The sequence below is a fragment of the Danio rerio genome, chromosome 1 (genome assembly GCF_049306965.1).
Source record: "Danio rerio strain Tuebingen ecotype United States chromosome 1, GRCz12tu, whole genome shotgun sequence".
NCBI lineage: Eukaryota > Metazoa > Chordata > Actinopteri > Cypriniformes > Danionidae > Danio > Danio rerio.
The window spans coordinates 7,736,200-7,748,679 of record NC_133176.1 but is presented as its reverse complement, the minus strand read 5'-3'; the positions used below and the strand labels follow the sequence as shown (position 1 = coordinate 7,748,679).

Genomic DNA, 12,480 nt, shown 5'->3' with positions numbered 1-12,480 from the left:
TTAGTGTCCTTAAGAAATTATTTAGTATTTATATCTTATAAATACTAAATATAGTGCTATAACTACTATCTTATAGTATTTATATTGTATAAATATATTCATCTTTAGTCAGATCTTAAATAATATACACTCACTGGCCACTTTATTAGGTACAGCTTACGAGTACCGGGTTGGACTCCTTTTTGCCTTCAGAACTGCCTCAATCCTTTCTGGCATAGATTCAACAAGGTACTGGAAATATTCCTCAGAAATTTTGATTCATATTGACATGAGAGCATTACGCAGTTGTTGCAGAGATTTGTTGGCTGCCCATCCATGATGTGAATCGCTTGTTCCACCACATCCCAAAGGTGCTTTATAGGATAGAGAACTGGTGACTGTGGAGGCCATTTGAGTACAGTGAACTCATTGTCATGTTCAAGAAATCAGTCTGAGATTCATGCTTTATGACATGGTGTGTTATCCTGCTGGAAGTTGCCATCAGAAGATGGGTACACTGTGGTCATAAAGGGATGAACATGGTCAGCAACAATACTCGGGTAGACTGTGACGTTGACACGATGCTCAATTGGTACTAATGGGCCCAAAGTGTGCCAAGAAAATATCCCCCACACCATTACACCACCTCCACCAGCCTGAACCGTTGATACAAGGCAGGATGGATCCATGCTTTCATGTTGTTGATGCCAAATCCTGACCCTACCATCCAAATGTCGCAGCAGAAATCAAGATTCAATGTTTTTCCAATCTTCTATTGTCCAATTTTGGTCAACTTGTCCCAAATGTAGCCTCAGTTTCCTGTTCTTAGCTGACAGAAGAGGCACCCGGTGTGGTCTTCTGCTGCTGTAGCACATCTGCCTCAAGGTTGGACGTGTTGTGTGTTCAGAGATGCTCTTCTGCAGACCTCGGTGGTTATTTGAGTTACTGTTGCCTTTCTATCAGCTGGAACCAGTCTGGCCATTCTCCTCTGACATCTGGCATCAACAGGGCATTTGTGCCCGCAGAGCTACCTCTCCCTGGATATTTCCTCTTTTTCAGACTATTTTTTGTAAACCCTATAGATGGTGGTGCGTAAAAATCCCAGAAGATCCACAGTTTCTGAAATACTCAGACCAGCCCGTCTGGCACCAACAACCATGCCACATTTAAAGTCACTTAAATCACCTTTCTTCCCCATTCTGATGCTCGGTTTGAACAGCAGCAGATCGTCTCGACCATGTCTACATGCCTAAATGCACTGAGTTGCTGCCATGTGATTGGCTGATTAGATATTTCTGTTAAAGCGCAGTTAGAAAGGTGTACCTAATAAAGTGGCCGGTGAGTGTATAGTATATATTCAGACTTCTTAATAGACAAAACAAATTAAACAACACAATAATGCATTTTAATAGCTGTTATTTTTCCTTTTTTTTATAGGTAATCCTTATTGTTTGTATCTTATACAGAACATTTGCTATTTCTATTCAAAAGTTTGGCGGTGAGTATAATAACTTTTTTCCAAAGAAATTAGATTAAGGAAAACCGCATTAAACTGAATAAAAGTGACACCTAATGCATGTATAATATTACTAACACATCATATTTCATTTAGCATTTGTCTACGTCAAGATGAAAGAATGGAGAGAGTGAGAGAAGAGAAATGAATATGCAGAGGAGCTGTTTACAGACCTTTCCCGTATGGTCGTGTTTCATTTCCCAGCCCCGCGGCAGATCCAGCTGTTTATTGGCGAACATGTTGAGGAAGGCAACCAGGTCTCGGTTGTGTTGGTAGCGCTCGAAGTGATGCGCGTCCCGTCGCACTTTACTGATCATGTGTTTCAGACACGTGTTACTTGTAAACATGCGGTAGGCACTCTGAGAAGGAGAACACAATCAGTCAAGGGGTTTTCATACTGCAGTGGTTTAGTTGCCTCCTAAAAACATGTTTCAGCAGTATACACTTAAAGAAAAAAAAGGCTGGCACTTTTTCAGTAATGCAAATGCAAATAAAAGCTCCAAAATACACTAATGAATGTTTCTTTTGTCGCATTTTAGCAGTTTGTATCTGTAGATTAAAATGACTTTTATCAAAAAAATGGCCATTTATATCAAAGTTAATATTTAGCCACACTATATAGGTGTTTTGTAACATCTAGTTTTTATGAGGTGAGCTGTTAGCCCAATGCTCAACCCACTACTTCAATGCTTTTCAAATCAAGAGTTTCTCATACTGCAATGCTTTAAGCCTGGATTATACCCAACACGTCCGCTAGTTCGCTTGAGCGCGAGAGGCGCTTTGAGTTGAATATGAATCACTTTGAGGTGACGCAGTAGGTAGTGTTGTCGCCTCACAGCAAGAAGGTTGCTGGGTCGCTGGTTCGAGCCTCGGCTGGCTCAGTTGACTTGAGTTTGCATGTTCTCCCTGCGTTCACGTGGGTTTCCTCCGGGTGCTCCGATTTCCCCCAAAGACATGCAGTATAGGTGAATTGGGTAGGCTAAATTGTCCGTAGTGTAGGTGTGTGTGTGTGTATAAGTGTGTGTGGATGTTTCCCGGAAATGGTTTGCGGCTGGAAGGGCATCCACTGTGTAAAAACATGCTGGATAAGTTGGCGGTTCATTCCGCTGTGGCGACCCCGGATTAATAAAGGGACTAAGCCGACAAGAAAATGAATGAATGAATCACTTTGGGGTGAAGCAGTGGCGCAGTAGGTAGTGCTGTCGCCTCACAGCAAGAAGGTCGCTGGGTCGAGCCTCGGCTGGATCAGTTGACTTGAGTTTGCATGTTTGCATGTTCGCATGGGTTTTCTCCAGGTGCTCCGGTTTACCCCAAAGAAATGCGCCACAGGTGAATCGGGTAGGCTAAATTGTCCGTAGTGTAGGAGTATGTGAATGAGTGTGTGTTGATGTTTCCCAGAAATGGGTTGAGGCTGGAAGGGCATCCACTGCATAAAAATGTGCTGGATAAGTTGGTGGTTCATTCCGCTGTGGCGACCCTGGATTAATAAGGGGGCTAAGCCGACAAGAAAATGAATGAATGAATGAATGAATGAATGAATGATAAAAACAATTAGTTTAAAAATCTTGAATGATATCAATGATATCTTGCTGATCCGGTCAGTTTTTTTTTTTAATCGACCCCTGTCATTTTAAAGAATTTCACAACAGTGAACTCATCAAGTATCAAAGCCTCGTCCGTTTCGTGAGGTGCACGCAAAGTCAGCGGAGGTCTGCGACGTTGTGCCAGTTAAAAGTATAAATCAGGCTTTAGTTGCCTTCGAAAACAAATGTTTCAGCAACATATACTTTTTAAAAAATAAAGGGAGTCACTGCAGGCACTCTTTTCAGTATACTTTTAGTTGTTCATTCATTTTCCTTCGGCTTAGTCCCTTATTTATCAGTGTCACAGCGGAATGAACCTCCAACTATTCCAGCATATGCTTTACGCAGCAAATGCCCTTCCAGTCACAACCCAGCACAGGGAAAAACCCATACACCCTCGCATTCACACACTCATACACTCCAGCCAATTTAGTTTACTCAATTCACCTATAGCGCATGTCTTTGGACTGTAGGGGAAACCAGAGTACCCGGAGGAAACCCATGCCAACATGGGGAAAACATGCAAACTCCAGACAGAAATGACAACTGGCCCAGCCGGGACTCGAACCAGCGACCTTCTTGCTGTGAGGCAACCGTGCTAACCACTGAGCCACCGTGTCACCTTTTAGTATTAACTAACAACATAACTACTGGGCCTTTATTTTTAAGTCCAACCAAACTTTTTACTAAAATATTAAAACAAGTTCTTCCTCGGCATCAATTTTTTGGTTCATCATGTGTGTAACGTTCCTCCAAAACTAATGAAATCAGCAGATGACTTGTTTAAAGAGAAACACACTGCATGGCATGGTTTACCACAGTTTCTCTACAAGGGACCTGAAACTGGCTTGTGGGTAAAAAAAAAAAAGTGTGAATAATTAATGTGTTTGGAGACTAACAGGGTTGGAATGCAGTACGGTGAAGAAATCCGGGCTGGTGAGAAATTTGGCGCTGGGGGACTGAAGCAGCAGAGTCAGGCGGGAACGAGAGCTGGCGGGTCCAACAACACCGTCCCGCCGGTACTCTGAAAGAGAGGACAGCACAGACTCAGGTGAGTCCAAACAGAACATCTAAATAACAAGCTCTAATTCGGTTGAAGTCAAAATTGTTCACCCTCCTGTTTTATTTTTGCTTTTTTTCCCCAAAAATTTCCTAAATTATGTTTAACAGTGCAGAGAATTATTCACAGTATTTCCTTTAATGTTTTTTCTTCTGGAGAAAGTCTTATTTGTTTTATTTCAGCTAGAATAAAGGCAGTTTTCAACCCGTTCTAAGGTCAATATTATTAGCCCCCTTAAGCTACAGTTGTTTTCGTTTGTCAACAGAACAAATCGACATTATGCAATGACTTGCCTAATTACCCTAACCTGCCTAATTAGCCTAGTTAAGCCTTTAAATGTTAAGCTGAATACTAGTATCTTGAAAAATATCTAGTATAATATTATGTGCTGTCATCACGGCAAAGATAAAATAAATCAGTGATTAGAAATGAGTTATTAAAACTATTATGTCAAGAAATGGGTTGAAATAAATCTTTCTGTTAAACAGAAAATGAGAACAAATATATATGGGGGGCTCATAATTCAGGAGGGATAAAAATTCAACTGGGGCTGCAGTGCATGTGTGTGGATCATGTGTTTCTACCAGGTATGGAGTGATGCAGCAGGTCAGATGTTGTCAGGTCGTCTGGTGGCATCTCTGCGGCCTGTTCTTCTGTCCTCTCATTGGTTATTGTTCTCCGGATACTCTGATACCTGAATAAACAAAAAGGTTTATTTAGATTTTGCATTGTATCCTTCATAATTAAGCTATGTTATTACTGTCATTTATTTTTTCATAGACTTCAACAATGTATAAAAATCTTACTACTGAGAGATTTCAGCTGCTGTCTGGGCTTTCACTGCCTTATTACACCTTCCTTTCTTCATGTGTTCAAAATATTTTTACCCTGCGTCACTTTATTTTATTACACATAACTTAATTTGTAAACTAATTAGATTTGTTTTCTTTGCATAAATAGATTTATTTGGTTGTTATCAATTGGTAAAAATTTCAAATCAATGGCACCTTTAGAAATATGGTGACATATTCAGTACTTATTTCCCCCACTATGTGTATATATATACTGTAGAAGTCAGAATTATTAGCCCCCCTGAATTATTAGCCCCCTGTTTATTTTTTCCTCAATTTCTGTTTAACGGAGAGCAGATTCTTTCTAAACATAATAGTTAAAATAACTAATTTCTTATAACTGTTTTATTTTATCTTTGCCATGATGACAGTAAATAATATTGGAGTAAATATTGTTCAGGACACTTCTATACAGCTTAAAGTGACATCTAAAGGCTTAACTGGGTTAATTAGGGTAACTAGGCAGGTTAGGGTAATTAGGCAAGTTATTGTATAATGCAATGCAAGTTATTGTTTGTTCTGTAGACTATTGAATAAAAATATAGCTTAAAGGGGCTAAAAGTTTTTACTTTAAAATGGATTTTAAAAAAATTAAAAACTGCTTTTATTCTAGCCGAAATAAAACAAATAAGACTTTCTCAAAAAGACAAAATATTATCAGACATACTGTGAGAATTTCCTTGCTCTGTTAAACATCATTTGGAAAATATTTATAAAAAACTAATTCATAGGGAGGCTAATAATTCTGACTTCAACTGTATATTTCAAAATATTTATTGTAATACATTACTTATAATTCTTAGATTTCTTATATTTTCTACTAAGACATTGAATTTAAAAAGTTTATTTACAAATAAACAATAAAAAATAAAAATAATTTAAAAAAAAAATTTATGGAACATTTATTTTTCACGCTGTAATTGTTTCTGTTGTTTTATATTTTATTTCATTATTTTATATATATATATTTTTTTCTTAAAATGCATTCTTATACTTATACTCTATTATTAGAGTATTTTAATATTATTAATACTAATCACAATACTTTTTTTACATCTATTATAAAATTAAATTATATCCTGAAAAAAATTGTAAATTAATTATAAATGCAAATAGTTTTTGCTAATGCTAATTTACAGGCCTACCACCCATGAAGCTATACTTTGCATTATATTTTGCATAATATTTTTAACTTATTTTTTACAGCTGCAAAGTTTAAGGAATTAAAAATACCTAGTTTAAAAATCCAACATAAACATTATTGTGCGGTTTTTACCAATATTTTATTCTTGGTGAAATGTTTAAACCCTGCACACAAATGTGTGCCAATAAAGCTCAGTAAATTAAAATCCGAGGCTGACAGAGCGTGAGAAATGTTTTGATAATGGCAGAACAGATTAGCTTGCTGCGCCAGCTGCTGGTTGACATTTTTAAAGAGCTGTTTTTCCATACAACCGAGGATTACCAAGTGACATTTCGCACTCATACAAATCCCATGAAACCTGACGTTAAGGTCAGTGTGTGCTTTGACAAGTGACTCTTATCGCGCCGTCCTGACTAACCTGAGAGCTGTTTGACTGACCTGCGGTTGAGCTGCTCCATCTGCTGAATGGAGTTTGATCTCTGCAGGACCTGAGGTGCAGGTGGAGCCGTGGGACGCTGCCAGGTCGTGGTTCGGTTCACATGATCCACGTAGAAAATCCTGCCATGGCTGTCAATACGAGCCTCCCAGTCTGAAACATCCATGTTTAGGTACAGATCCAGATCAACAAAATACCAGATACAGACTATGGAAAATATTAACTCTTCTCTTTAAGACTATTCTCTTTAATGAATCTCACACAAAAACAGAAATAAGGTCTCACTTGGAGGAAGAGGCTCGTCCACTCTCTGATAGCGGCTGATGTCGTGCCGAACTGAAGGAAGAGAGCGCATCGGCTGGTGGCCGTTCACTTGAGCACAAGCGCCTAGAAAAATAATGGTTAAACTTTACAATAAAGTTTCATTAGTTGATATATTTACTAACATGAACTAATTATGAACAAAACTTAAACAGCATTTATTAATCATAGTTCAACATTTGCTGATGCATATCATATTAGCATACAAATGAGCGATTATATCTCATTAGGAGGTTGCAACAATTTGGTGTGAGTCAAGAAATTCAAAAGTCTGAATTTATACTGAATATTATATAAGATCTGACTAAAGACGAATATATTTATACAATATAAATACTATAGGATACTATGGGCTCTGTTTTGATGATCCAGGCGCAAAGTCCAGGGCGCAAAAGCATTAACGGCGTGTCAGAATCCACTTTTGTTATTTTAAGGAGAGTTTGCGCTGTGGCACATGGTCTAACAGGGTTGAGCTTATTCTCTTTTTGAGAGTTTTGAGAATAAACCAATCAGAGTCTCATCTCACATTCCCTTTAAAGCAGGTCGCACACCAAAAGCGCCGCTCGGTGCGCACATGACAGTTTAAAGTATCACACACCAGACGCGCACATTCGAATGATATTTAACATGAAACTAATCAGATGGCGCTCTGTGGCGCGGCTGAAAAATGAACTGCGTCCTGAGCCGTGGCCGGGCGCCGCCGACTTGCAGTGCCGGTGTGTGTATCCTGATAGAAACCTATGTTTAGAATTCTAAAATGCATGGTGCTTCTGGTGTACGACCTGCTTAAGAGTCAGCTGTGTCACGCCACAGTGCATTTGCTATTTACATGACGGACTTTGTAAGTGGAAAAACTGAGCATTTCACTATTGAGAAAACAGTTAAACAGACCATCTGCAGCGCGAGAATGAGAGATGAGCCTCCTCATTCTTTACTTTCACTTTCACTCTCGTGGATAACGAAACGTGTTGTACTCACAGACATCCAATAGCCTACATAATTAATTTTGTTTGTTAAGTGCAAAGATTAGTTTCAAACTATTTCTAAATTCAGTTCTAATTCCCAGCAAACGAATAAATGAACAATAATAACAACATGTGGTCAAACAACTGAGTTATATCCAAATACACATGTTGTGCCCCATATGGTCTAAAACCTGACAGGTGGACAAATCCAAGCTTGTTTTTAATAAAACAAATATAAATATGCATATAATAAATAATACAGCTAATAATAATAATAACATTATACAAAATTAAATTGTCATGTTTTTAAATTTATGTAGGCTAGAAAATACTATTTATTGTAATATTTAATTCCTTTAATTCTTTTTCATCCACAAAGATATTTGGGTATTGCTGTACATCCTGTGTGTATTAAACAATGTTTAAGCGAGGCGCACAACTAACGTGCTCTGCGCTGGACTTTAGACCAGTTTTGTTCTGGTCTATTGTGCGGTCTATTTTAGATCCTCAAAATAGCAATGCGCTAGCAATACGCCTCCTTTTTTAGACCAGAATGCCTATGGGTTCACATATGAGCGCAAATGCATTTGCTATTTGAACAGCGTGGTGCAAAACATCAAAACGACTCTTGCACCAAGCTGAAACTAGCAAACAACAATTGGTCACGCCTTGCGCTGCATTATGCCAGGTGTATGACAGGGCCCTATATGATAGTATAAGATAGTCTTTATAGTACTATATCTATTATTTATAAGATACAAACACTAAAACAATTCTAATTATATTGACTTTTGAAAATTATATGAAAATGAGTGTGAATTAATATTTTTTTTCAGAAGAAAAAATATTGTAGTAAATGCTGCTAATAAAATTTACCTTAAAATTGTTTTAAAATATTTAAAACTGCTATTATTCTAGCCTAAATAAAACAAATAAGGTTATCCCCAGAAGTAAATGCTGGATAAATTGGTGGTTCATTCCATTGTGGCAACCCCTGATGAATAAAGGGACTAAGCCGAAGGTAAATGAATGAATTAATGACAATAAAAAGAATTATGGTTAAAAATATATAACTTTATGTGAAGAAAGGTTCAAACTGTCAGGATAGCAGATGAAAGCTTGAGTTTCTCTAAACTACTTTATAAACACCAAGTCTGATCACACCTGTCTCTCCATCTGTTATCAAAGCAGCCTGCGCTTCATCTGCCGTTCTCCTCACTTCATTGCCTAATTCCATCGCTTCAGCCTGTGATTCGTTCCCTGATGCCTGCAGACTCCGCCTCCTCTGCCAGATTTCTTCATCCTCCTCTTCCTGATTGGTCATCTCACTGGAGTTCATACGTTCTGGCTGATTTGTGGCTGTGGCTCCGCCCACTTCATTCACTGTATAAATGGCAGACGCTGAGGCCTCTGAGACTGCAGGAGCCTCTGATGATCCTTCAGTCCTGGAGGATGCCTGGGGAGCAGCTCCTTCCTCATCCTAGAGAAAGGTATTAGTTAAAATATAATAATAATAAATAATAATATAATAAATAATAATAACAACAATAATAATAATACATATTTAAATATCTTATAGAGTTTAAGATAAAAATGTATACTAATAATAAATACAATTTATAACAATAATAATAATAATAATAATTGATCAACAACAATAATAAATATTGACATTTTAAAAAAGCTTTTATTTGAAAATTTGAAAAAGCATTTATTTATTAGAATACATGTCTAAAAATATTGAAACATCTTATAGAGTTTGTTTAAAATAAAATATATAATAATAATAATAATAAATAATATTATTAATAATAATAATGATTAATATTAATACTATTGTTTATTATTATTATTTGTTTTATTTTACATAAACTCTACAAGATATTTTAATATTTTTACATTGACATTTACATTTAGTTTTAGACATGTATTCTAATAAATAAATGCAAAATTTATACAACTATCATTCAAACAAATTTTTATAGCTATATGGACAAAAATAATAATTAACTTCAGTATTCTCGGTGTTTTTGTAATTTGTTGTAATTGAAAAGCCAGGGTAATTTAACCAAATACTTATGTAAATTATGTAAGTAAAACATTGGTATAGTGCTGTCTACAAATTTATAAAAACATACATAACGCCTGTCTTTTTTGGTATTTTATGCATAAAAAATGCGCTAATTTACAAATAATTAAAAAAATTAAATTACAAATAAATCAAATGTTTTTTATATATATATATATATATATATATATATATATATATATATATGTATGTATGTATGTATGTATGTATGTGTGTGAGTATATATATATATATATATATATATATATATATATATATATATATATATATATATATATATATATATATATTTATGGTATAAAATATTAGTATTAGTAGTTTTCCATGGATTTTGTATCACCATATCCCCTAAATATGTGTAAATGCTGGAAAAAGGATTTAAATCACAAACATTTTCCATAATTTTGTGACCCCCATCACTTCTCAAACCAAAGTCACACTCTTGTGTATATATTGTAGATAAATAAATATAGATTACTTTTTACTACAACTCTTAGCAGTAGTAATATTAATTAAAAGGAAAGGTTTCATGTTTAAAATAATTGTAATAAATTTTAACCAATCTATTTAACTTTAAAATCTTCTGACCTGTATTCGAAGAGCTGGCTGCTGAAAGCTGCTGATGCTTTGGGTCAAGCCTCCAGAAATAGCTGCTCCTTCCTGACCGCCTTCAGCACCTCCGCCATTTTGGCTCTTGGTGGTGCCACTGCTGGACACTGATGCTGTGGCTTCAGTATCTGTAGCACTGCTCGCCGCTTCTGACTCAAGCCTTTCCCTGTTCTTCACATGCACCTCCCCTTTGCCTCTTTCAGAGGAGGCGTGTCCTTCAGGCCGCGGCATTCCATTGGTCAATGCAGTGTCCCGGGAGGCGTGTCCTTCCTCGTCTTCATCAGAGTCTATATGTAACATTGCATTGAGCCGCGTGTCGGTGGGGAAACTTGAGCGTAGTTTAGGAGAGGAGGCCCCGAGCGGTCTGTCCCCAGGGGGCTTGGGGGCCTCAATGGCATCCAGGTAGTCATTAAGCGAGGACTGGCGATGAGTATGAGCCGGGGCCCCTTCAGCCAGATCTGGGGCTCCGTCTCTCAAGAGCCGATCCTCTTCAGGGTCCATCATGCACTCATCAGGCCTAAAAGCATCACCATGCAGAGACCCTTCAGAGCCTGTGGGCGACGGGCCCCTGACCATGCGGGACACAGGTTGAAGAACGTCTTCGTCGTCCGATGGGCTCCCAGGATCTCCATTCATAGCGGAGGCTCCCAGCAGAGACCCCATGGCATCTGCAAAAGCATATTTAGAGTTTGTGTGAAATCAAAATGTACAATGTTTACTTTGCTAGCGTAATCCCCAAACTTTTTAGTGATATTGTATGTACAACCCAGGCTCATTCTGAAAATGTACCGCTATGTACATTTCTGGAGAGCACTAAATATGTCAACAAATAAGTTTTTGTTTCAGCAAATCCACCAGAGGGCGGTGTATGCTTTTTCAGATCTCAAATTTACCTCGCGACTGTCATTTGTGCCTGCTGTTCTTGTGTAAATCCACCAGAGGCCACTGTCGACTGACTGACTGACTGACTGACTGACTGACCAAGTGACTGACCGATCAACTGACGCACACTCTTCCTTCCCTAAACCAAACCAATAGTGTTTTTAAAGGCACTGATTGACCCGTCAAACCAACTTCCCTAAACCCAACTGACAAAGAAAAGCCCTCGCCTGATTTTTACCACGTTTTCAGATTTTACCACATTATCACTGTTATTTACTTGTTTAATTTTTTTTTTTTTTTGGATTCTGTTTGGACTTAAACCCTGTCGTCATGGTCAACTCCTCTCTCCGTTTTAAGTTCACCAACGTACATGACGAGCTAACTGGACAAACTGGTAACAGTGGGAGGTAAGCGGTCAGCTGGTTAGTGCAAAAAGAAACGGTGTCATACCGCCCCATAGTGCTCTTTTAAAGACGAAATGCAGCCATACGTACTTCTGGCTACATAATTCGTGATCTCCAGAAATGCTATATAAAGTGCTCCTATGTTGTGTATGTATTACAATGCCGTAGCCAGGGGGTTCTGGTGGTTTAAAACACAAACCCCTCACTGACAAAGGTCCAGAATTTATCCCATACATGAGCTCATTTATCCTATTTTGTCTGCTATGCCATCATACATTTTTGGAAAAAACCCATCAAAAAAAGCTTTAAGACCAAGTGAAGTCATCTTTCGCAACTGTTTTGTTTTTAAATAGAGGCCCATATTACAATTAATTTCAATACTAATCTGGCTAATGTTGTTATCCATGATTTTTAATGTACTTTCTTTACAAGAAAAATTATGAATCTTTACACTAGTATTATTATTATTATTATTATTATTATTATTGTTATTATTTTATTTTTTATTATTGTTATTATTTTATTATTATTATTATTATTTTATTTTTTATTATTGTTATTATTATTATTATTATTATTGTTATTGCTGTTATTATTATTATTATTATTATTGTTATTGCTGTTGTTATTATTATTATTAT

General features: G+C 36.9%; 1 protein-coding gene across 1 annotated transcript in view; it reads right to left on the bottom strand.

Moving 5' to 3' along the window:
- Positions 1-12,480, bottom strand: part of hecw2b (HECT, C2 and WW domain containing E3 ubiquitin protein ligase 2b) — a 91,580-nt gene that overhangs the window by 22,455 nt on the left and 56,645 nt on the right. Inside the window, exons 9-15 of the mRNA XM_003197612.7 lie at positions 10,533-11,221; positions 9,020-9,335; positions 6,855-6,956; positions 6,572-6,722; positions 4,723-4,832; positions 3,978-4,102; positions 1,669-1,854 (exon numbers count right to left, since the gene is read on the bottom strand). Of these exons, the coding sequence (XP_003197660.3) occupies positions 1,669-1,854; positions 3,978-4,102; positions 4,723-4,832; positions 6,572-6,722; positions 6,855-6,956; positions 9,020-9,335; positions 10,533-11,221 (1,679 nt within the window). The remainder of the gene's footprint in view (positions 1-1,668; positions 1,855-3,977; positions 4,103-4,722; positions 4,833-6,571; positions 6,723-6,854; positions 6,957-9,019; positions 9,336-10,532; positions 11,222-12,480) is intronic.